We start from the raw sequence: 23,843 nt of genomic DNA, 5'->3' as shown, positions 1-23,843 counted from the left end.
CACGCTCCAGGGCCTCGATGTCTTTCTTACAGTGAGGGGCCCAAAACTGGACACAGTACTCAAGGTGTGGCCTCACCAGAGCTGAGTACAAAGGTACAATTACTTCCCTGTTCCTGCTGGCAACACCGTTTCTGATGCAAGCCAAGATGCCATTGGCCTTCTTGGCCACCTGAGCACACTGCTGGCTCATGTTCAGTCTAGCATCAATCAATACCCCCAGGTCCATTTCCTCTACACAGTCTTCCAGCCACTCTGCCCCAAGTCTGTGCCCCCCCCCCCGTTGTCTGGGGTTGTTGTGGCCAAAGCACAGGACCCAGCATTTGGTCTTGTTGAACCTCATCCCCTTGGCTTCAGCCCAGCTATCCAGATCCCTCTGTAGGGCCTCACTACCCCCAGGCAGATCGACACTTCCAGCCAACTTGGTGTCATCTGCAAACTTACTGAGGGTGCACTCGATGCCCTCATCCAGGTCATCAATAAAGATATTAAACAGGACAGGCCCCAGCACCAACCCCTGGGGAACACCACTCATGACCAGTTGCCAGCTGGATTTAACTCCATTCACCACCACTCTCTGGGCCCGGCCCTCCAGCCAGTTCCTTACCCAGCCAAGAGTGTATCTGTCCAAGCCACAGACTGCCAGCTTCTACAGGAGAATACTGTGGGAGACAGTGTCAAAGGCTTTGCTGAAGTCTAGGTAGACTACATCAACAGCCTTTCCCTCACCCACCAGATGGGTCACTACATCATAGAAGGTGATCAGGTTGGTCAAGCAGGACCTGCCCTTCGTGAACCCATGCTGGCTAGGCCTGATCCCCCAGTTGTCCCGCACATGCCACGTGATCTCCCTCAAGACAATCTGCTCCATAACCTGCCCTGGCACCAAGGTCAGGCTAACAGGCCTGTAGCTCTCCAGATCCTCCTTACAACCCTTCTTGTAGATGGGAGTCACATTGGCAAGCCTCCAGTCTTCTGGGACCTCACTCGTCAACAAGGAGCCCTGATAGATGATGGAAAGTGTCTCGGCTATCACCTCCGCCAGTTCCCTCAGCACTCTCAAGTGAATCTCATCCAGCCCCATGGACTTGTGGCAGTCCAGTTGGAGTAGCAGGTCTCTGTTTCCTCCTGAATCGTGGGGGGTTTAGTCTGCTCCCCAGCCAAGACTACCAGTTCAGAGTGTGGAGTACCCTGAGGATAACTGGTCTGACCTTTAAAGACAGACGTAAAGAAGGCATTCAGAACCTCTGCCTTTTCCTTATCCTCAGTAGTCACATTCCCAGCCTCATCGAGTAAAGAATGGAGATTCTCCTTGGTCCTTCTCTGACTTTTGATATATTTGTAAAAGAGTTTCTTGTTCCTTTTTACCCCAGTGGCCAGGTTGAGTTCCAAGCCGGGCTTTTGCCTTTCTGATTTTCTCTCTGCAGGACTGTATGAATGCCCTCTTGAAAGACGGAGGGAGATTTCATGTCAACACAACACAGATTCATTTTTCCACTGTCAACTACCATGCAAAATCCACTTCCTCTAAAAGCAATGATACACTTTTAGAATACCATGAAAGAATTCAAAATGATGAAAAATCAGTATCTCAATATTTTTCCATCCAAAGACTGGATTTTCTCCATAAAATGAAACATTGGATTTTATGATGCAATCTGTCACTATACTAGAAGTATGCAGATTAATAATTTAAGCAGAATATCCATAGTCAGTTTGCTGAAAACTAACTGACGGGTAAAACATGAAAAAAAAGATTACAGGGGAAAAAAAATTGGAACATTCACAGTACTTAGAGCATATTTAAGTTCTAAGGGTTTGTTTTAAATAAATTCTTTCCTGGGATACGTGGGCATTCAGAAGGAAAAATCAGGAAGGTGATTTTACAAATATATCGAATGATCTAAAAATAAATATATACTATTTCTTCTTCCAAATTCTAACATCCATACAGGTTTAGATCAACAGCAACAAAAAACTCTAACTTTCCTCACAAATTACTTGTCACGTAGATTTTTTTTAATCAGCTTTGTGGGTAGAGGAATACGTTGCCAAATTACAAAAATAATTAGCTAGAATTACAGAACAGACCCTTAAACTGTCAATTAAAGCAAAATAAAAACCCTGAAACTCCAAGATTTTTCAAAACTTACCACTCTGTGTTCCTCTTCTGCAACGTGAATATCGAATTGTTCGATGTCTTTAAAACAACACAAAATATTTCCTTAAAGCCATCCATTTTTATATGTTTTTATATAGTTAATCAATCTAATTTCTTATAACCTACAGATGGCATCTAGGTTAGCAGCAAAGATGGGTCTCTCCAAAAAGATGGGAAAAGCTATCTCATTCTTTGATATGAGGGAAAGGCACGAGGGATAAACTGCCTTTTGCAAGCGTCCCTCTCTATCCACTCACACTTATCAGGGTGAAGTTCCCACCAGATTAGGCTGAACATGTACAGTTAGCTGAATCCAAGGTGCTTTTGTCCCTTTCTTATCACCTCTGTTATGCTATTAAATCATAAACCGTCTGTCATAATGAACTGAGCTGCTCTGAATTTATACAAAGAGTTTACAAAAGTCTAATTCAGCTTTTCTAAAAATTAAGATGACTGATGAATGCATGAACTAAGGGGAAAAAAAATGCAAAGTTGGCCATTCTGCTAACACTGGAAAAAAGCCTCAGTGAAGCACACAGGCTTTGAAAGACATTCAGGATACTGAGAATGGTTTTCTTCTCATTGTTCAACCCCCCCCCAAAAAAAGGTTATGAAAAAATAATCCATGATAATCACATTAAAGTAATAAAAAAGACAATGCATTCTCAAAATATTAACTTACATTTATCTTCTGAAACGAGCAAAAGATGACTTTCTGTAGAACTATTTCTGTCTTCCACTGGATAAAGAAACTATACAAGAAGTTTCACAGAAGTAAGTAAATAACCGAAGTTGTTTACAACACTCATGTACAATACTTGTTTAGCCAAACAGTTATATATGTTTAAATAAAGCCAAGCACATGCATGATATTCAGTTAATAAGATCTATTATTACAGACTACAAGTTATCAATCACTACTATTGAAGGTGTAGGGGCAGACTGCAGAGAGAGGTAAAAAAAGAAGTAGGCGTCATGTTAAACGTTTGAAATAGAACATTTTGTGATGTTTCTCATCTTTTCAAATTTATGAAAACATTGGCACAGTATCTCTGGAACAGTTTCAAGAAACATGAGATATTTCTGCACTCAATCACTTTCGCACAGAGAATTACAAAAGTCTGTATTTAGATTATTTGAATAATTTACCTGCACTCGAACACAGCTATCCACAGCCTTTAGGACTTTCACATTATTAATGGGATGAATTTCAATTAGCAAGGCTAAATACTTGGACACTGCAAAAAGAACATGTTTTAGGTAACTATCTTTTCTTACAATATAAAGTTGTATTGCTAAGGGAGGAAAAAAAAAGGAAAAAAATACTTCTAATAGTTTAAAACAATACAGTTGCAGTACCTGACTGTAACAGGTGAGTCACTCTTTCTTCCTCTGTATACTGGCGGAAGCTGACAGCTAAGCAAGAGAAAAAGCACAGCAATCATGCATGTTTGCTATTAATCTTATCGAACATTCTTGGAGAATAAATATCACAAAACTTTTACCAAAAAAGAAAAAAATCTGTATTTTAAGGACCAGCAGGAGCCCCACTACATGTAGGAGGCATATATAAATGCAAGTGAGGGCAGCAAGCAAAGGGTATTTTAGATTTTTGTTTCAATAAAACAGCAAAAACAACAGCTGTACTGATTGTACATCAACTACATTCTTTGGTGATGCATCTATTCAAATGCACAGATCACTGTGAACAACATATGGTTCAAAACAGACTAAAGTAATTCAAGACAAATGTAACATACTACTAAATCATCTTTGCCATGACAAAAAAAAATGATGAAACATATTTACCCAATAACGTCCTTTCACTGTTGATTGAACAACTGATTATGCGTAGATCTTTCTCAAACGTATAGAGATGCTACAGAGAAGTACATTAATAAATTATATTTTAACTATATCAAGAAAATCTTTTCATTACTCCTCCCTAGGAAAACACTGCTGACCAGTTCATCTTTTTTTCTTAACTTCAGAAGCAAATAATTCCAAGGCCAGAAGAATCATATTTTAAGCCTCAATCGTATCACTTCTTGCCGTTTGTTTCTTACAAGCTCATCTGAGCTCCATGTTGCCACTGGAGCTGCACAGCAAACTTTTACAGCAATATGAAACTTCACTCATTTGCAAAGGACCATCATCATGGTTCCAGCCACTGAACTGCGGTGCCTTCCATTTTAGAACCATTACTCATAAACAGAAGCACCAGACTGAAGAGGTACACAGAACAAAACAGAAGAACATTTATTTTTAAGGACATATGCTCAGAGAGAGGAGAGGTCCTCAATTAGCTGTACAGAAACAAAGACTCAAGGCATGACACTGTACTGCTCCCATGTCATCCAGAGGTTTTTTCCCCTTAATGGTACTGAGTAAAATTTGAGAACCTTCCCATTCTCTCCTCTGTTCCAAACAAACCTATAATTCCTTATGGACATAACATAATGTGTTGTAAGGCATCAAAGCCTAAAATGCTACAGCACTGTCCTTACCAGGCAAAAGTATTTGTCTCACCTCATTTTCTTTCATTTGAAGGTCATACAATCCAATATGGGTACTTCTCTGATTTCCCTATGGATGAAAACAGATCAACACTGACAATGCATACACAAATTTAAACACAATCTTCGGTAATTTTTTTCCTACTCTTCTCTCCTCTTTTTTCTCCCCTTTCACTGACACATCCACTTACACTTCCCTGATAGTTAATTATCTCATTCCAAGGAGAGGAGGCAAGAACAATTCATTTTTTTTCCTGTTTTAGAATTAATACACTGGACAAAGCTGAAACACATTCAGTCCACTGCTCACAAACTGAGCCATATGCTATGTGCCCCTCCCTCACTTTGGTTCTCAGCTGTTTTTAGTTATAGACAGTATGACAAGGAAGAGACAACTCTAAGAACAAAAGCGGATCACATGATGGTACAAGTTAGAAGGGAACTTAAACATGATCACACCTGGTGAGGTGTGCCCCATGCTGTGTCAACACGCTTGGTCTTTAAAAGGAGTATCTGAGATCACAGAACCCAAACCCTAAGCGTGGCACCAGTCACGCAGCCAACCATTCACCTGAAACTATGCTGGCCCCAGGAAGCCTGCAGGCTGGGAATCCAAACCCCATTGCTCCAAAATGGAGCACAGAAACATCATCACACACAGCTTCCAGTGACCTGGCTGCAGGATGGAAAAAGGATTTCAGCTCTACCTTAGGAAACAATTATTTGAAGCCTAAATATATTTCATGAGTGCAAATTACACCATTAGCCTGCTGCTTATTGGTAAAAACATACAATGATTTATTTATTTATTTTATACTCCTAAGGCTTTACAGAAGACAACTTTCTTCCTGGTACATTTTACCATGCTTTAAATTTTCAAAATACATTTTAATTTAAAAAAAAACTTTATTCTGCCCTACTGTACACATTTCATTTCAAAGGAAGCTGAAATTCATTTGCATACTCTAGGTACATGTACTAAATTGAAATTACATCCATCTACATAGCCTTGTGCTCAAACAGTAAACATCTTTGTTTTTAACTACTGCTTGAGAGGTGGGGGGAGAGAGTAGAAATCTATGGTTATTTACAAAGCTATGGCATCTTGCTTTGTGATGTTAAAACAAAAGCGTAAGTATTCTCTTTCTCAAAGGTCTATTTGCAAGTATCTCATTATTGCTGTGGCAGTGACAAAATTCTCTGACTGCTAATTTAAACAAGGAAAACAAAATGTCTTTATGTTAAGATGCAAGCCTCAGACCTACTAACTTAATATTAAGCAAGTGATTTCACAAACAGCCATTCTTTCCAAAAGTGTCTGAAACTCTTACCCACAGTACTTAGCTACTGAAAAATACACTTTACAAGATTGGTAGCAGCACTGTCCGTGCCCACTTCTGTGTATAAGCTAATACACTTGCTATCAGCTTCTCTGCAGAGATTCTTGCTACAGCTTTGCAAAACAGAAGCACACCTGTTATAAAATATCTTCCTTTACACCAAAGTTCAATGTCAGGAAAGACAGACACTTGAAATCTACAGTATCGTGCAATGCTCCAAAACACGCTTGACAATAAAGCTCATTCTCCACCTTTTCCTGGTTTTAGGGGAATGCATTTGGTTTTCCTCTATTTGGTAAAGTCTGTTTTCCATTTGTGTTTATTAGGGGAAAAGCCAGGACAGCTTTGTTTAGTTTACATCCTTGCTTGTGCGCTGTCCTCACCAACAATGTCACTGATAAAATTTGCTGCTACAAAACCCAGAGAAAAGGATCACGTATAGGTGCTCTTGCAACAGTGGTAGCTCATGAGTTACAAATAGTTTACAGAGAAAGGGGGGAAAGAGAGAAAAAGAGAGGTTGAACTTCATTCAGGAACTAAGACCTGGAGTAGTAATTACAGTAATAGCAATTTCTCCAAAGTAAGTTTAAGGAAACAGAAGAGTGAGCTGCAGACAGTAGAAGCAGCCACAGAATCACACAGAATGGCCTGGGTTGGAAGGGACCTCAAGGATCATGAATCTCCAACCCCCCTGCCAGGCAGGGCCACCAACCTCCCTATTTACTAGACCAGGTTGCCCAGGGCCCCATCCAACCTGGCCTTGGACACCTCCAGGGACGGGGCATCCACAACCTCTCTGGGCAGCCCGTTCCAGCACCTCACCACTCTCCTGGTAAAGAACTTCCCCCTGACATCCAACCTAAATCTTCCCTCTTTCAACTTAAAACCGTTCCCCCTTGTCCTGCTGTTAAAGTCTGTTTTCTCCAAGGAAGCATTCTAGTTTGATGATATTCTTTAGTAGAACAAAACGGCCAAGTGCAATCAATAGTTATCACTTAGAACAAGCTTGTAACAATCTGAAAGAAGTGTCAAACTGGTGCCTAAAGCCACTCCTTGTTCACAAAGACACATACACCAACACTCTTCTGTTCCTTATAAATATGAACACATACTCCTCTTAAAAGGTAAACTCCAGAAGCACAGAAGCGTATGCATACATCACCAGTTGTCTGTATCAGTAAAGAAAACAACTGGATTGAATCCTTGTTAATAGTAAAGAGTAAAATGACAAATGTGGCCACGCAGCCCCACCAACACCCACCTTTTGTTTTTTCTCATGAATAGACTTTTTTTAGAAATACCACTCTAATCTTGAGAGAAAAAAAAACAGCCCCAATATTTCAGTCCTACGTTAAAGTATCACCATCCCAATGTGTTTCTGCAGCTAATTTAACTCTAACAGAGCACAGGTGTCACAGAAGGCTCAGCGTTAATAACTCGGGTCCCTGTCTGTTCCAGCCACTGGCTGAGAGCTATGCAGCTACAGACTGGGCTGCTACACGTGCACTCCCAACTCCCTCCCAGCAGAGAAAGAACCTAGGTGCTGGTTCTTCTGCCGGCTGATTCACTCAAGAAGAGAAAGATCTGACTACTGTATAGCAGTAAAAGAACAGGAAAAGAAGCAACAGAGGCATCTCCTTCAGGCTGATGTGTGAGCGGTAACAACTGCAGCACAGCTGTGCACTTTGCTACCTTCAGCCCTGGGACTTTCTCATCCAACCACGCACATCACACCAACTGCAGAGATCCCTTTATTCCTCATATCAGGAAGCCACAGTGAACATGCCTGTAACTCCTTGTGCGGACTTCACTTGCAGATTGGGGGAACTAACACATTTGAATCCTCCTCTGCATCTCTGGCACTTCAGTCAATGGAGCCTAATGAATATTTGTCTGCCTCCTCCACTTTGTACAGCTTCTCCCAAAGGCTGTGGGAGGTGGGATGCTACAGGCAGCCATTTCTCTAAATTCCAGCTTCCATCACATCTGCACCAACACAATGGCAGTTCAAACACCCAGCATGCAAACAGACACCCACACTGAGATGGGGTGTCCAGCTACATCTCACCCCTTCTGCCAGCTGCAAAAGCCCAAACAACACTCAAGGCAGCTGGACTCTTCTGTCAAAAACCCAAGAAAGTAAGGAGGCACTCCAAGCTTAGCGTGAGACTCCACTGGCACTGGAAAGCAGCAACACCACACATATGCACGTCTCCTGTAGTGAGCTGGATGGATTACTTTCATTAAATCCTTATAGAAATTTCAGCAATGCAGAACTTGACACTTTCTTCAGTATTGTTTTTATGATTATCATTGTCTTGCAGACTCTCCTCCCTATGCTTGTACTAAAGGAAACATCCACCCACAGTTAAAGTCTGTTCTACCTCGATGAAGGCCTCGCCTCTTCCCTTAACCCTAGGTAAGCTGGAAGGTTGAGACAGAGGGGAATGAAAAGCAGCTCTATTCTGCTGGAGTCTGCTATCTCCACTTTGTACTTTCCAAGAGCCAAGACCTTCCAGAATCCACCCGGGTGTTCAGATTGCTCTGAGCTGCACAGCAAAGAACCACAGTTTGTCTCCTCAAGGGGAAACCTTCCCAAACCATTCAGAAATTTCTTGGAACAACACAAGTTTCAAGCCGATATGAAAAGGATAGCTCTAGTACTTCAGTACATCAAATAAGCTAAGGTGACTTGAGACTACAAGCAATGAAGTGCTACAGATGCATCCTAAAGCAACAAAAAGGTTGTAGCAGAGTTAGAGTTACAAATATGGCATCTTAGCATACACATTGGTAGGACTGAATATTTAATTGAAGCAGTGCGTATGAATCTAGCAGTCAGACTTCCCTAAGAAAATCTCAGGGTGAACGAACATGCTGCTTATGAAGAGCTTATCTGTTATGGAAATGGTTTTTCATTCAAGGAGAGATTCTGGCCCCAAAGAATCAACTCCAAAACCCCTATAGCCTGATGAGGTCAGTGCTTTACTCTCCACTTCATTACTCTTAATGTTTGTCTGAAGTGGAGATGGGTATTTTCCCATTGCCCAAACCTCCAAGTTGCAAACTAAGTTTTCATGTTCCAGCTCTTGTTGCAAGGAAAATAAACAAACTCATGTGCAAGGACTCCAGTAAGTATAGGCAAACACACAGTAATATTCTCAGGAATACCTTCACAAAGCTCCAAGACAGACCTACCTTCCAGGTGTAAATAATTTTTCCATTTCTTTCAACATTTACAATGTAAAGTGCTGATGATTTCTCAGAAGTATCTGAAATTATAACAAAAGGCACAAGTTTTCACTTTAGTTCCTCATACACAGACACATTTTAAACGAAGATACCAGGTACATTTAACATATGTGTATCCATACATGCCAGAAATCACAACCTTTTGAAAAAACAGCTCAAATATTTCATACGCTATAATTTAATTCTCAAACTTCAAAACAAAAGGTCCTCAGAACACTACACAGAGATAGACGGAGCATGAGGAAAAGCATCAGCTGCCTCAGCTCTCTAAGGAATGCTTAGAAATAAACGATGCCTTCAGAGATCAGCTCTACAACAAAAACAAGAGCCACAACACCAAACTATATATTACATGCAATATATTTACAGGTATGAGGGGCAATGCAGGACAACAGAAAGGAAAACATTGGGGGAGGAAAAAAAAACCACAAAGAAGATATTGTACCACAGATGACAAAAGTGCATCTTTTCTCAATTCTTTGTATTCTAATCACTGTATTCACCAGAAGTGTGTTTATCTTGGATGGAACTTATATTTAAAGAAGAAATTTTGCTCTTAGTAAGTCTGAGAGCTGCATGACTGGCCTTGATTTTAAGACAAAGGTAGCGTGTAAATATGAACAAGAAGAATTCTCCGCAACTCTAGGCAAGCATTACTTTGCAGTAACCACAAAGCCTTGACTGGAGAAAGCAGTGTGAAACTTAGTTTCACAAGCCTAATAGTATGAACCCTGCTAGTACTGATGGTGGTGGTAAGAAAAAAACTGCTCAGAAACATTACCAGAGGTAAATAATTTTAATGTGGGAGGACAGAAAATTCTCAGCCTATATTTAACAATATATCACTTTCTACTGGCTTGGTATTTGATACAAATTACATGTCACTGTACATTGTCTGTAGGAACACGTAACCAAAGGAGAAGTGGCAACGATCCCTTGGTTGGGAAAGTCCTGCAGTAAAGCTTTGCATGCAGAATTACAACTTCTTCATCTCACAGCTTCACCTAGCAGATGAAGGGCTGCAAACTAAGCCAACCCAACCTGCCTGCCCAGCAAACAACTCTTATCAACATGCTCAAGAGAACATTTTGATTTCCTGAAAGCCATTATATGGAAATCATACAAAAATGAGTGGAATTAAGAGAGCTGGGCTGGTTCTCCTCACCTGCCACTCCCTCCCTTGATCACAGCTACTCCCAGCTCTCATGCCATTAGGAATTCTCACATGCTACCAAAGAGCTTTCAAGTCTTCAGGAAATAAAACAGTAAATAGGGAGAACTGAAATATCTGAAATCATTGACACAAAGGCACTAGGACACCTAAGAATGACTTGCTTTCTGCAAATAGGTATTTCTCTGATGTTTAAAGTAATCTTTAAAGATTCCAACCTCCCATGTACACATTCCTAATACATCAGCATCACATTCAGAGGAAAGAAGGAGTACACACAAACAGAAGTTAACATGCAATGCAGAAATGTTAGTAATGGGTCAGACACGCCTTCCAATCCATATTCTGATTCTGTATTATCAGATGCATTTATTGAACAAAAAGTCTGTCACTTTCCCAAGCACCTTCCTGTTACCTCCACAGTAAACACAGAGATTAATTGATTACATGGGTTTTCAGAATTTTACCTCAAAACCCTTTGGGTGAAACCCTATACCTCACAGCTCCTCAGTCAACTTTCTGGTGTCGTGAAATAAACGTTAATAGATTTTTTTAACTGGCAGCGTGCAAAGCACCTTGGTTTATGAAGGCAAAGGAGCCAATATGCTCTGACCTATGGCCAAACAGGTTTTCTGTGGGACAGCAGACCTTTAAAGAGGGAGGTAGGCTAGTTAACTAAAAACAACCAAGGGAACTGAGCACAGCGCACAACCACCCCGTGTTCCGACTACAGCCACGGTTATGAGGCTGTTCAAATCGATGCTCAGACCAAGGCTTTCAGCAGTTTCTGAAAAGCAGAACTTGACCAACTTCCCTGCAGACAAATGAGAGCAACCACGAGCACAACACCAACACCACAGGGCCAAGAACATGGCAGAGACACTCCTTCCAACCACCCGCTCTCACCCCACTGGGACATCCAACACCTCACCCGATTTTAATTAGCACTTGTTTACCACACGCACAGAAGTGGAGTTTTGGTCGTTTTATTTTCGGCTAAGTGCTTTTTGTGTCATTTTCTTTCTTTCTTTCTTTCCCAGAGAGGGCCGTGGGGTGGAAGAAAGAGGCACGCTAAAATTCTATTTGGAACAAAGGGGGAAAAAGGGCTACGCGTGAAGAACCAAACGATCTGCGAGGAGCAACACAAGTTCCTTCAGTCGTGGCAAGCGCCCCGAGGGCACCGACTCCGCCACCCTCGGCCACACTGACCGAGGGCAGAGCCCCCACAAAGCGACAGGGTCAGCCCGCGGAGCTCGGGGCCGGCACAGCCCCCACACGGCAGCGGGGCAGGCGGGCTCAGCCCGCGCAGCTGGGGTCGGCCGCTCGCCCCGCCGCCATTTCCCCGTCCCCCTGTGGCCTCGAGGCGGCCCGGCCCTGACGGAAGGAGGGGGGAGGCCGCGCCGTGAGCGGCTCGCGGGGACTCACGCCCGGCCTGGCTTCTCCGCCCGCCGGAGGGCAGCGCACGGAGGCGGCTGGAAACGGAGAAAGAGAGGGAAGGAAGGAGCGGGCTCTCCTCAGCGCTGCCCCGCGCCCGCCAGCGCAGCGTTACCTAGAGCCACGGCCCAGCCCCGCGCCGCCAGCCAGGGCACCACATCCCTCTGCAGGTCAAACTCGGCCGCCAGCTGAAGCAGCATGGCAGCCCCACGGCCCAACCCGGCCGCACTCCGGCGGCCGCTGCCCGCCACACCGCGCCGGCTGCTGCGGGGCGGCCACCGCCATGGGCCGGCCCCTAGGGCCCGCTCGGCGCCTATTGGTAGGGTTGGATCTCAATCAGTCGGCTGCCGTGCGGAGTGGCTGAGGGCCGTCCCGCCCCCCTTCAGTCGGGGCGGTGGTGCGGGTCCCGTTAGCGGTCCGGGTGGTGCTCCGGGCCTGGCGGGCTCCGATTGCCACCTGCGGGACGTTGGCAGCGGGGGGAGTGCTTGTGGGTCCCCGCGCGCTGTCTCCAGCTTCAGGGGGTCTGACAGGCCCTCTTTTGTACATTACAGATGAGGGGCTGAAGGAGATGTTTCTCCTGAGATGTGCTGCAAGGAATGCTTATGCATTTTTCAAGCTTTCCTCACAGAAAGATTCAGAGCGCTTTACGCAATTGCCTATGGGTGAGGGCTGGTGTCAAAGTTGAATCTGGCCGCAGTCACTGATAGAGCGCCCTGCTTCTGGGTCTGCAGTCCCACACTTGGCTGAGCAGTGTTCAGCATTTCCCTTCCCCACAGAGTCCCTGTTTTCTGCTATTACACACTTGGCAGTTGTGTGCTGGGGAGACTGAGCCTCTTTCTGTACAAACGGCTTTGACAGAGCAGCTCGGAACTTGGGATGCTTCCTGAGACCAGGCCTGGCCTGAGCCTACCTTTCATCCAACTCAAAACAGCAGAAGAGATAAAGCTTAGTGAGATCCTCGGGGTGTTCAGGCTGAGTTGCTTGGTTTTTGTTTGCTTTGGTGGGTTGTTTTTCTTTCTTTCTTTCTTTATTTATTTAGCATTTGAAAATACTTGTAGCACTGATAAGTTGCTGTTCATGGCTATCTATAGTCTGCCTGTAATTACCATTTCCCTTCTGACATGCGCTGATGTCAGCAGCTAAAAGTGGCACAAATGTGGACAGGCTAGCACGTACCAAACTGCTGCACTGCAAGGACAGAGCAGCTTCAGCCAGTTCTAACAGCCAGTACTGAGTTTTTACACTCATTGCTAAGCTTGGGAGCTATATAAAGACCAGACTAGAATCAGGTACATCAGCCGAGTGCAGATGAGAAGCAAGTTGTCCCTCAAATGCAAAGTGGGCTTGCTTTCTCTCAAACTATTGATAACTTTTACAGTTCTATCACAAGTTTCAGGATCAGTATTTTTCTTAAAGCTCATTGGATCAAGTGATTGTGCAAGAATTTCAGCTGATGTTTTCTCTGTTTTGAAATAGACCTTGACTGGTATATTTATTTTAAAGGTAGAAGCGGAGAACAGAGATAAGATCCCAAACTGATGCTTTTTCTAAGAGATGAGGTAGGGATAATTCATGGTTATGACCATTGGAGTTAACGCAAAAATGTTTGGAGTTGATTCAAAGAGAGAAGAAAGCAAAGGAGGGAAGCCAAACCCAAGAAATGACTGATTCTCTATGTGCAAAAAGGAAAATTTTCACATGGAGAAAATCTCCTGTGCCATGAGCTTCGGAGTTCAGCTAAGGCTAAGATGAGGCCCAACAGCAGGATTTTACATTGTCCTGCTGTAAAGCAGGAAGTGTGGAGGTGGATAAAAGTCTGCTCTCCAAATGTGAAAGGGAAAGAAAAAAAAAATTAAACAGAACTCCCCAGTTTGATGGTGTTCTGTTTTTAAGGAAAGAAAGAACAACTGTCACTGTGCTTTTGTTTCACAATCAATCCTGACAGTACAGTTCTCAAAAGAGAGCCCACGAAGCTGATGAATAAATTATTCTCTAACATTTACAGACTGAGAATCAAACGATGATGCTATTCTTCTAAGGTATGTCGTGCAATATGTGAAAGGCCTTTGAGCAGGAGGCAGGAGTTAGCCAGAGTAACTGCTGAGTGTGCCATGGAACTTAAGCTGGTCAACACGATAAGAGAAAAAGAGAAATGTTCTCATACGATATAAGCAGGTGAGTAGCTATAAAGACAATTGGGTATAGAAGAGATCCATCCATTCACTTATGGCTCATGGTTGGGATCCATTCCACAGTCCTTACTCAGGAAAACTGCTGTAAAAGTTTGTACGAGGCTTCACAGTCGGGTGTGAAAGAAAAGCCTTTCCTGTTGAGATATTTAAAACAAAATTTCCGCCGAGTCTGCATTCTCACTGCAAAGGATTTGCTCTTCATTATTTTTGTACGACCAATATTTGTATTGTCTCCCTAAAGTTAATACATATTCTTTCTTGAGACTGCAGGGATAGAGTGGGACCTCACCTCCTCTGCACTGTCCTGGGGACTTGGAAGCATCTCTGATGTTTGGCTCTGAACCCAAGAGAAGCGCTCTCAGAACTTAACCAGTCTTTGCAGTGAGACAAAGGATGAACTGGTAGCTTGACAGATGAATAGATTTGAGAAACAGAAAGGGATGAAGTGATACATGACTGTCAGGCTTCAGAGATACAGAAACATAAGAAAAGCAACAAAGTAGAGCTGGGGAAGATGGGATACACAGGAGCTAAAGGAATCAAAAGGAGCAAGGAGCCAGAACAGAAGAGAAGAAAGAATCTGAAAAAAGAAGACATAGGCTAATAACCTGTTTAGAAATAAAGTCACACAGTCCTCCCAGAAATTAAGTTGGAATTCCTGAGTTTCTCTGTTGCAAATTATTTGAAAACCACTATTTTCCAGTGGCTTATCCATATAAAAAGGCATGATATTACTTCTGCCTGTCTTGGTTTTTGTTCCAGTGATAGGGGTTTCCTTGTGACTCTTCAAGATCCAACACTGCTGATGACCCTTGGGAGTGCTTGGGAATGTCATTTTGATTCCATGAGTAATTAGCTGTTCTTTTTGCTCTTCCTCAAAAATACATAAATAAATAAATAAAATATGCAAATGTATATGAAGAAATGACAATTTTTTGGTTCAGAGAACAGTTTCATTTGTTATATCTTTTTTCATTTCTAAAACATAATCCATTCTATTAACGAAATAAAAATGAAATCTGAAGGAGCAAGAAAGGTATGTTTGTTATAAGATGAATGATATTTCAAAGAGAGTTATCTGGTATGAACAGTGCTTTTTGGCAATTTCTTATTTTTGAATTTTAACTTTGTAATTAAATTGTACAGCAATGGTGTACATTAGGACTATCTATGTCTGCATTCAGTTCCTGAAAACATATTTAGGAGAATGCATATGGTTTGCCTGCCTGTTCATGTCTTTGTCTAGCACAGATAATACTAGAAATACTTAAAGTAAATGAGCTTTGCAGTAAATTCAGAAAGTAATGCAGTTTCTGATTTAAATTTTTCAAATTTTTATAGGAAAGATCATAAAATGCCGAAAACTCATGTCAGTGTTAACCTGAAAGTGAAACTCAGAGTGCCTGATTACTAACATGTAAAAGATAGCCCATCTTTCAAGAAACAGCAGACAGCTGCAGATTTGGGGTTGTACAGTCTAACATGTAAGGTGGGGCAGAGCAAGCAAGCTGTCCCTCATGAGAATTTGCAGTGCTGCAAAGGAAGCTACATGTGCTCTTTCTCCCCAAGATAATCACCAAGTGTTCACTACAGCAGCTGTCACCTGAATAGTGCCAAATACTTTTAACTGGGATGGAGTTTCTTCTATCTCCCAGTGTTCCCCTTATTGTCTGATGCTTCTTTCCTCACTTCCACCTTTAATGTTCAATGCAATTATCTATTTCCTTTGCAACTGTAAAAGATAATTCACAGTTTTAGATCTCATTATATAAAACTTGTGATTTCCTGAACTGGAAATCTGGCTCTGCATGTTATAGGCTGTATCTACAGGACCAAATATCCAGACTGAATTCCTAGAAGCACAACACATTCCTTGAAAACCACAAAACTGACTCATTCAGTGCACTTCAAGTAACAGTGCAATGTGTGATACCACTTCAGTCCACATACAAAAAATTAAAAGCTTGACACAAAAACCATAAACATCTGAAAAAATAACCCTTAACATTTTCTTTGGTGAGCTTTGCATTAAGGCAGAGGTACTGATACAGTCTTAGTAACATCAGCTTTGCTAGATAGAGGAAGAAGCTCTTGTTTTTAAGAAAGAATACTTACTCTTATCTGTGCCAAGTGAAATTAGTACTATAATCCATTTCTGACTTTTTCTTCTTTTTTTTTTCATTGTGAAACCAAACCAGGAATTTCACTTTCTATTTCTATTCTGTTTCCCTTCCTGATGATCACACTCAGTCAGTTTGGATCTCTACAGCCAGACTGAATATTTGCGTAGGCAAAGGAGGTGATTCCAATGGAACAGTATGCAGTATGGGGATGTGAAAATAAAGCTCTTAGAAAAAGATGACAGATTAAATTTTTCTACTTTTTTTTTTTTTTAATCAGGAATCTGTTCCTTTCCTATTAATGGGAGGACCTTCCTGGAGTTTTTAGCTGAAGTGGTTCTTGAATGAAGTCAGCATTAATAGGCACACCTATCATCAAGGGACAGTGGCCCTACTGATCACACCAACCTGCATCAAGATTTTCTGCCGCTGGCAAAAATTGTTGTGCTAATTGCACGTGTGCCTATCATCACTTCACAAACAGTTCATGAGGCAGGAATTACAAAATCATACCTTTAAGCAAGCGTGAGGCTGATATGATTGACTGCCAACTTGGCATTAACGAGTCTAACATGCCTTTCAGCTCTCAACAGAATAAAGACTCGTTCATGCCTATCAATGACAGGGAAAAAAACTATATACAGAGCCATAAATCGTTGATGTGTTCCACATCAGGAAATTATACTTAAGACTTCTTATCTTAGTGGGAACCGACAGAATGAATATCTGAAATAATTATTTAAACTCATGACAGCCTGGCAAACAGCTCATAACTTCTTTTGAAAGTACTGCTTACCAAGGCCACCCTCTTTTCCCACCACTTGTGCAACAGAGGATTTATTGTGATCTTGTCTAGACAGTTATTTCCTTGAAGAACGTTTTAAAGCAGTTGAACACAAAATATGTCATTTGGTTTCCTCGAGGAGACGGTCAATATGTTTATTAAATCCTCTACAAAAAACAAACAAGATACCATTAGTATTTTTGTAGTAAGAATTAAAGCTGTGATTCAAGAGCGGCAGAGTAAAACATCCGTATCTCAGCATATGAAAAACATCTCACTCATTATCTTTCATTACAAAATGTCAACATAAAACAGAGTAGATTCACGGAAGTCAGTCAGTATCCATTACAGATCCAGTGCTCCATGGACATGTTTTTCTATGCTTTGTTTAATAATTAATCATAGGATATAATCTTCTAACTACTAATGATAAAATTACTGTTGTGCTATTCATGCTCCTACTGAACAATACCTCATTCTTTAAATAGTTCAGCTGAAGCCCATGACATGCTCAAGCCAATAACTTGTTTCAAGTTGAGGAGACTTTGAAAACCATTAAGGTATTCCTCAAAGTGAGGGAGGGAAACAGACCACAGCCTAACGCAATCTGTGGCCGTATCCCAAGTGGCCTTTTTTTCCCACCAGTTCTCTCCTCATGGCCCAGGCACTAAGGCTCCTTTGTTCCTCACACAGAATAACCCCTGCTAACACTGATGAAAGCTCTGTGAACACACATGGTCTCAACAGCTGTTGAAGGAACTCTCTGCTCTGTTTATTCTTCCAGCTACAGCCTCATTAGGTCTCGTCAGCAGCGTTTTTTGGAGCTTGCTCTTTTTTCCTTTATGATCTTTCAGTTTTGACTTCATTTTGTGTTATAAGAGAACACTGTCAGTACTCTGCAACAGATTCATCACTGTTAAGGAACAGATGCAATAATGCATTTGTCATCATATCGATTCGCTTTTAGATACGCTTTTATTTTCAGTGTTGTGTTCAATTTAAAATATAAAAGAAACACTTAACACAGTCTTTCAAAAGGCAAGATACATTGGGGACTACAAACATGGACAGCGCAGGATGAACATATTGGTTGAATTTACCCTCACTGAGCTTCAGCCTTCTTGAAAATAGGATTCCGGTGTGACTTCTTTGTCTAGCCTCCTGCTAGTTAATGAGGAAAGATAAGAATCCCAGAGAGCAATCGACACAGCCCAGGACTGGCACATATTTATTTTAGGGCACATTTTGTAAATCCAACCCAAATGTGGATTGGATTTACTCCACATTTACTCCACATTGGATTTACTCCTACTCCCTGCACCTGCAGTCATACCTACCAGCCACGTGCAGCTGGAGGAAAGCAGGGCTACAATTAGAAAATGTGCCCGCAATTAGATCACACAGTGTAATTTGAAAAGAGTTCCTAAGGGTGTGGTTTGATGAGCATCTGATCTAACGACTCATGGCCTTGAATGGAGGGTGTCACACTTCCCTCCCCTCCCCTCCCCCCTCGCTTGATTTTTTTTCTTTCTTTTTTTCCTCCTTCCCTCATCCACAGGTCATTCTGCCTCTATGTTTACCAGCCCTGCTGCACATCTGGTGCCTCTGTGATCCAACTCTACTTGCTAACCCACAAAGTCTATTGATTTTTATTTAATCATTTGATTTTCTGCCACGTGATTAAGGTGTCTCAGGTCACAGAAAGCTTTTACAAGTGCCAGTTATTGTAAAAGGAAGTACTGTTAATGTGCAGCTGGCAGCAGGGAAGGGAACAGAAGAATGGGAGACCTCCCTGTACTGGCAGCAGTGAAATGGCAGAGCCACACAGCACATTCAGAGCCTTTGCTGGAGGCTGACAAACATTTTCCTTCAGCTTTTGGTGTGAAAGAAACAGACGTTTTCACCCAGCATTGCTCGTGGCTGTTGCCTGGCCACCACTGGCGTGGCTTCCAGACCAGAGAAGTGATCCAACTGAAAAATAACCCTCAGGGGAGAAAGCAGAAGGTGCTTTCTGTAATATCACCTACCCGTCAAGTTTTCTCCTTGACAGAGGAAACCCTTATGCCCACAAAAATGTTGTGTAGAAGTGGGAACAAACCACTGGTGCTGGGCAAAGGGCCTTGGAGCAGTGCAGGTCTCAGTGCTGCAGCACATTTAGGACCTCTTCCATTTCTGCCGAACCACAGCCTGGGGATGGGGTTAGTTGTCCCCAGGGCAGATGCTTCTTCCCACTTACAATAAGCACAGTCCATTAACTGTTAGCTGATGTAAGTTAGATGTCAAAGTCCCATACTTGTATCATTTGCCTGATTTCCTGTTTCCACTGGAATCCATAGAAACTAGTTTTTAATACCTTATTTGTATCTCATAACAACCTTTCCTTTGATACAGTACAACAATTTAAATATATTCAGATTAGTCTCTCAAATCTGAATGCACTTCCCTGGCACATGCTAAAAATATCTTTAATTTATTATACACATTAGTTTCAATAAATGCCACATTAATAAACAAAGAGGGTGTACTTCATTAGTCACACAGCGGTTTCTTTTTCCAAAATACATCCAGAATTCTATCAGCTGACCTCTTTTAACAATGAGGTATTTATAGGATCCGTAAGGGCCTTATCCTCCAACCATGACTCAGCCAAAACTCACAACTGACCTTATCACCTCCTGCAGTCTGTTCTTACAGCCTTGTTCGTGTGAAGAGCTTTTATTCACTGACCTGGCTTGGGGAGCATATTCTCATCAGTATGATGTTGCAGGCTTGATGCCCAGTTCATCTGCACTTGCTAAATGTCATAGAAATCAAGTGCTAAGCATGCATATATTATTTTTACAACGTTATATATACAAAAACGAGGGAAAAATATGCAGCCAACTTCTGCTTCCAGTACCACAGGGATAAACTGAGTCTGCGTACTTTAGATTTTCACATCTACAAACAAAACAATGGGATTCTCCTTATTTTGGAAGAGAGTGCATTTATTTTTAGAAGAAAGCAGTTACTGAGTTTCTGAATCATAACAATTACTACTAAATAAAACAGTAACGTTTTTCAACAATACATAATCATTTTAAAGTAAAATACTGTTGCAGTGTTAGGTGACTGCACTAGCTCAACATGACAACAGTAAATTGTATTATTTAATATCATCATTATGCCAATATTCCTATGTTAGAAGAGCCAAATCTTCTGGAAAAAAAAAAACAACAAACATTAAATTGTGAACATGCATAACAGCAAATGATTGTAACTGCTTAATAACAGTGCATCATGTGATCATGAATTAGCCAGTAAATCATATATAACATCGTTAGAACGTTTCTGCCACAATGGGTTAGCTCAGTTATCTACATACACTGCTATCACAGACATGGATGCTATTAGATGTTAAAGAAGAAGATGCAAACAGTCCATAGCAAACAGAAAAAAAAAAAACCTCATGATCTATAACTACCACTGTTGTTCCTAATAATTATTTTTCTTTATGATTCAGGCTGATAACCTTTCTTAGAAGCTAATATCTCATCATTAGTGAAGCTGAATAGAAAGGTGGGTCTGTATCAAAAGCACTCTCAACAGTCTACTATCCTTCAGTTTGTTTGAATGATTCTTCCATTTATAAAGGTTCTAAATAGATAAAAGTTGAGATATCATCTTTCCAAAATACACTGTTACATACATATCTCATTTTCTTATTTTGTCCTTTTGAAGTGGAAGAATCCAACATTTCAGGTGCTTTTCTAAGTCCCCAGTGCTTTTTTCCCCCCAGATGTGAAACAATTCTATTTCCCTGTATCGTATTATACTCATGGCAAATCTACATTTATTAAATATATGAATCATTAGTATGTTATATGATGGTGTTTTGTAGCTCCTGTATTTTATTTGTTCTCTTGAACATGAGTGAGCAGTATAACGGAGTCTTCAGTTAGCTGCCTGTTATGATGCCCAGGCCTTTTTCTTGAGTAGTCACAGTAAAGGTAGAATCAGTTGTGTTTATGATGAGTTGAAACAGTTCCTTCAATCAGCACTGTCATAAATTTATCAGCATTGGACACCATCTGCTGATATTGCCAGTTGGGATACTTTCACAAGCCCTTGGAGCTTTTTTGTTTTCTTTTATAGTTCTAATTGAACTTAAAAAACCAAACGCTGGCTACCTGCAAATGTTACCAATTTAGAACATGCTTGCTTTTCCAATTATTCTAAAATATACATAGATACTTCTCCAAAAGTGCATAGTACACTTCATTCTGCTGTAGTTGCCTTCTTCTGTGTACTTAGTGGGATGTATTTCATCACTGTGATAATAATGCAACTTCTTTGAGGTTGGCTTGGAGAAAATGTATAGGATGATTAAAGGATATATATAGTTTAGCATCCTTCCTCCTCTTGTTTTTTTTTTTCTTCCTAGTTTCTTCACATTTGCAGGGTAACTGCCACTTTCATGAAAGGCGGCTTGCAGGCACATACATCTTTCCTTGATTTGAAGACACACAAGTAGGAGCAGTGGCAGAAAGGAGAGAAAGGAGCAGTCCCAAGTCAGCCATGCTGCAAGCTGAGATTGAGCATTTTTCCCCTCCCAAGAACAGTCCATGGCCATGGTGGAAAGCAGACCATGTCTGCCCTGACCATTCCATTACTAGCATCAGAAGAGATCTCTTACTGTACCCTGGGACAATCTTTTCAGCTAATATTAGCAAGTCCAATACTCACAAGCAGTATCTACAAGGGGGCCTGTTTATTTATCAGTTCTATGAAGGTTCCATGTGGATAAATGTTAGTTTTAGATCTGGTTTCAGCTCTTTTATTCATTCCAGCTCTCTTACATAGTCCTCCTGTTTAATGACAAAGGTCATTGAGCCTGATGTCCGAAAGGAGCAGTCTTTATGCCTTGTCTTTTTTTTTCTTCCCTAAGGTCTCCAGGTTCACTTCTTTACCTCCAAAGCACTGCTGCTTTAGATAGCTCTTCCAATTTCCCTACAAGCATGGACCAGCCAGCTTTCTCCTTCATCTATTCTCCTGCACTCCACTCCTTGTGCCTTCAGAAAAGGTTAATTCCAGATGCTGCAGAGAAAGTTGCAAGAAGCAGTGTGGTTGTCAACTAAAGATATTCTGCAACTGTCTTCAAAGTTAAGTTCCATCCTGATCTCTAAACTGTCAGATTTCCCAGAAATAGACAGATACATGGCACAAAGATGAACATTTAATATTACAGGATGCTCAGATTAATTAGAAGTCTGTGTCTTCTTGTAGTCCATAAAAATGTATAATTCCTTCTTAAATTTTGGCCTCAGTGATCTTTTTTTATCTATGGCCTAATTAGTGAGCATATGAGAAGTAAGAAGGAGGTACAAAAGAGAATTATTTAACAAACTGCCTTCATTTAATTGCTTTGAGTTAAATTCAAACTCCTGCTCTATCTTTCCTATATAGCACTTTTTAGTCTTATAGCGCTCTTTTCAATCTTTTCTAAGTTAAACACAATCTTTTAAAATTTGTCTTCTGACTAGAGGCTTTTTATTCTTATAGTCTTTCCTGGACGACTTCTGAAGAAACGTTTTGGAATACGTTCTTTAAAAGACAGAAGTAAGGTATCTGCATTTGATTTTCCATTTCATCATCACACTCTGATGATGAAGAGCTTTATGCAGGTCTTTATGCAGATAGAGCTGTTGTGCTATCACACTGTGTTTAGGCTTGTTTAAGTCTGTCATTTAGATACCATCAGCAACTTGTCCTTGTCCTAAAAAATCTCATTGTATAATTCCTAGAAATCCTTTCAGTATTAATTCTGTAGACACATACACATGCTACACATCGGACTTATGATGATATTAGAAAATTAGATTAAATAGAATGTTAACTCATGAGTTTTTTCATTCTTAAACGTGAAGTTGAATGTATCACACCTCTTTCTCATTTTTAATTGGTCAGTTTATATTAACTTCTGTGTTATTTACTTTGTAATCCTTCTGCTGTTGCCTTATTTGTATTACAAAAAAATGTAATTTTAGCCATTGCTTTCTCCTGGGGGAAAAAAGAAAGGTTAAATGGAAGCGATTATTTGTGCTGCATAAAACTTCAGATTAACTGAATCTGAGGGTGTTAAGTTAGATCTAATTCCATCTCAGTAGCATCTTGCTTGTGAGAGTGGCCAGTGTCCAATGCTAGGAGATAGCATATAAAAAACATGAAAGGCTGTATCTGCTATCTACTTCTGTTTCAGAAGGGATCAAAACAATCTGGAAGCTATTGATTGTTTGAGCATCCAGAATTTCCTGTGAGAATAAGTTTCATGATATGGTAAAAGTGCAAAAGTACATCTGTCTGTTTAATTCTCCCCTCTGATAATCCTGTTCACTGTACTCTACTTTTTATTTTAAGAAAAATAGTGCATAATCACGTTTTAATCAGGATTTTATATATATCACATTTTCTTTACCTGTCATCTTTCTTTTAATGCAAGGAATCTGTTTAACGTCTCTTTACAAAACCTATCCTCTACTTCTTATCCTCATTACTCTTCTCAGTGCTTTTCTGTGACTGCATATTATACAGAGGTTTTATCCTTTGTAGTTGTTGGCTTTTATTTTGCTGGGAGATTCACAGATCCAAAATTTGTATCTTTTCCATTGTAATAAGATTCCCTGTGACTTGTCTTTTAACATTGCCTATTTGCTTGTCAAATTCTTTCCTAAGGCTTCTCATTTCCATTTACTACTCTACTTTCCATAAATATCTTTTATGAAGGCATGTAAATGAGCCATTTGTTTTTCTCAGGCACAAAACCCATCTAAGGTTCATTACCAATTAGAGATCACACACTGCATTTGTGCTGCAGTTCCTGTGTCAGGAGCTGGCAGG

General features: G+C 40.9%; 1 protein-coding gene and 1 long non-coding RNA gene across 16 annotated transcripts in view; one reads left to right on the top strand and one right to left on the bottom strand.

The window, feature by feature from the left end:
• Positions 1-12,139, bottom strand: part of GSAP (gamma-secretase activating protein) — a 61,642-nt gene extending 49,503 nt beyond the window's left edge. For all 10 annotated transcript variants that reach the window (XR_005847407.2, XR_005847411.2, XR_005847408.2 and 7 more), the window contains exons 1-8: positions 11,987-12,139; positions 9,213-9,286; positions 4,688-4,744; positions 3,968-4,037; positions 3,518-3,574; positions 3,308-3,396; positions 2,841-2,910; positions 2,151-2,197 (exon numbers count right to left, since the gene is read on the bottom strand). Coding sequence is in view for 3 of the 10 variants with exons in the window: in XM_415969.8 (XP_415969.5) it covers positions 2,151-2,197; positions 2,841-2,910; positions 3,308-3,396; positions 3,518-3,574; positions 3,968-4,037; positions 4,688-4,744; positions 9,213-9,286; positions 11,987-12,071 (549 nt within the window). In the remaining 7 variants the exon portion in view is untranslated. The remainder of the gene's footprint in view (positions 1-2,150; positions 2,198-2,840; positions 2,911-3,307; positions 3,397-3,517; positions 3,575-3,967; positions 4,038-4,687; positions 4,745-9,212; positions 9,287-11,986) is intronic.
• On the top strand, positions 11,256-15,368 carry LOC107051625. 6 transcript variants are annotated; one of them, XR_005847449.2, is made up of 4 exons: positions 11,256-12,041; positions 13,375-13,430; positions 13,877-14,046; positions 14,334-15,368. It is a non-coding gene; the product is annotated as an uncharacterized LOC107051625 (long non-coding RNA). The 6 variants fall into 6 exon arrangements; XR_005847455.2 differs by lacking the exon at positions 11,256-12,041 and adding an exon at positions 12,701-12,871 and having other exon boundaries at positions 13,911-14,046; XR_005847451.2 differs by lacking the exon at positions 11,256-12,041 and adding an exon at positions 12,701-12,871.
• The last annotated feature ends 8,475 nt before the right edge of the window (positions 15,369-23,843 follow it).

Source organism: Gallus gallus, chromosome 1 (assembly GCF_016699485.2).
Source record: "Gallus gallus isolate bGalGal1 chromosome 1, bGalGal1.mat.broiler.GRCg7b, whole genome shotgun sequence".
Classification (NCBI taxonomy): Eukaryota; Metazoa; Chordata; class Aves; order Galliformes; family Phasianidae; genus Gallus; species Gallus gallus.
Note: the sequence above shows the minus strand (reverse complement) of the source record. Positions and strands in the feature narration are given on the sequence as shown.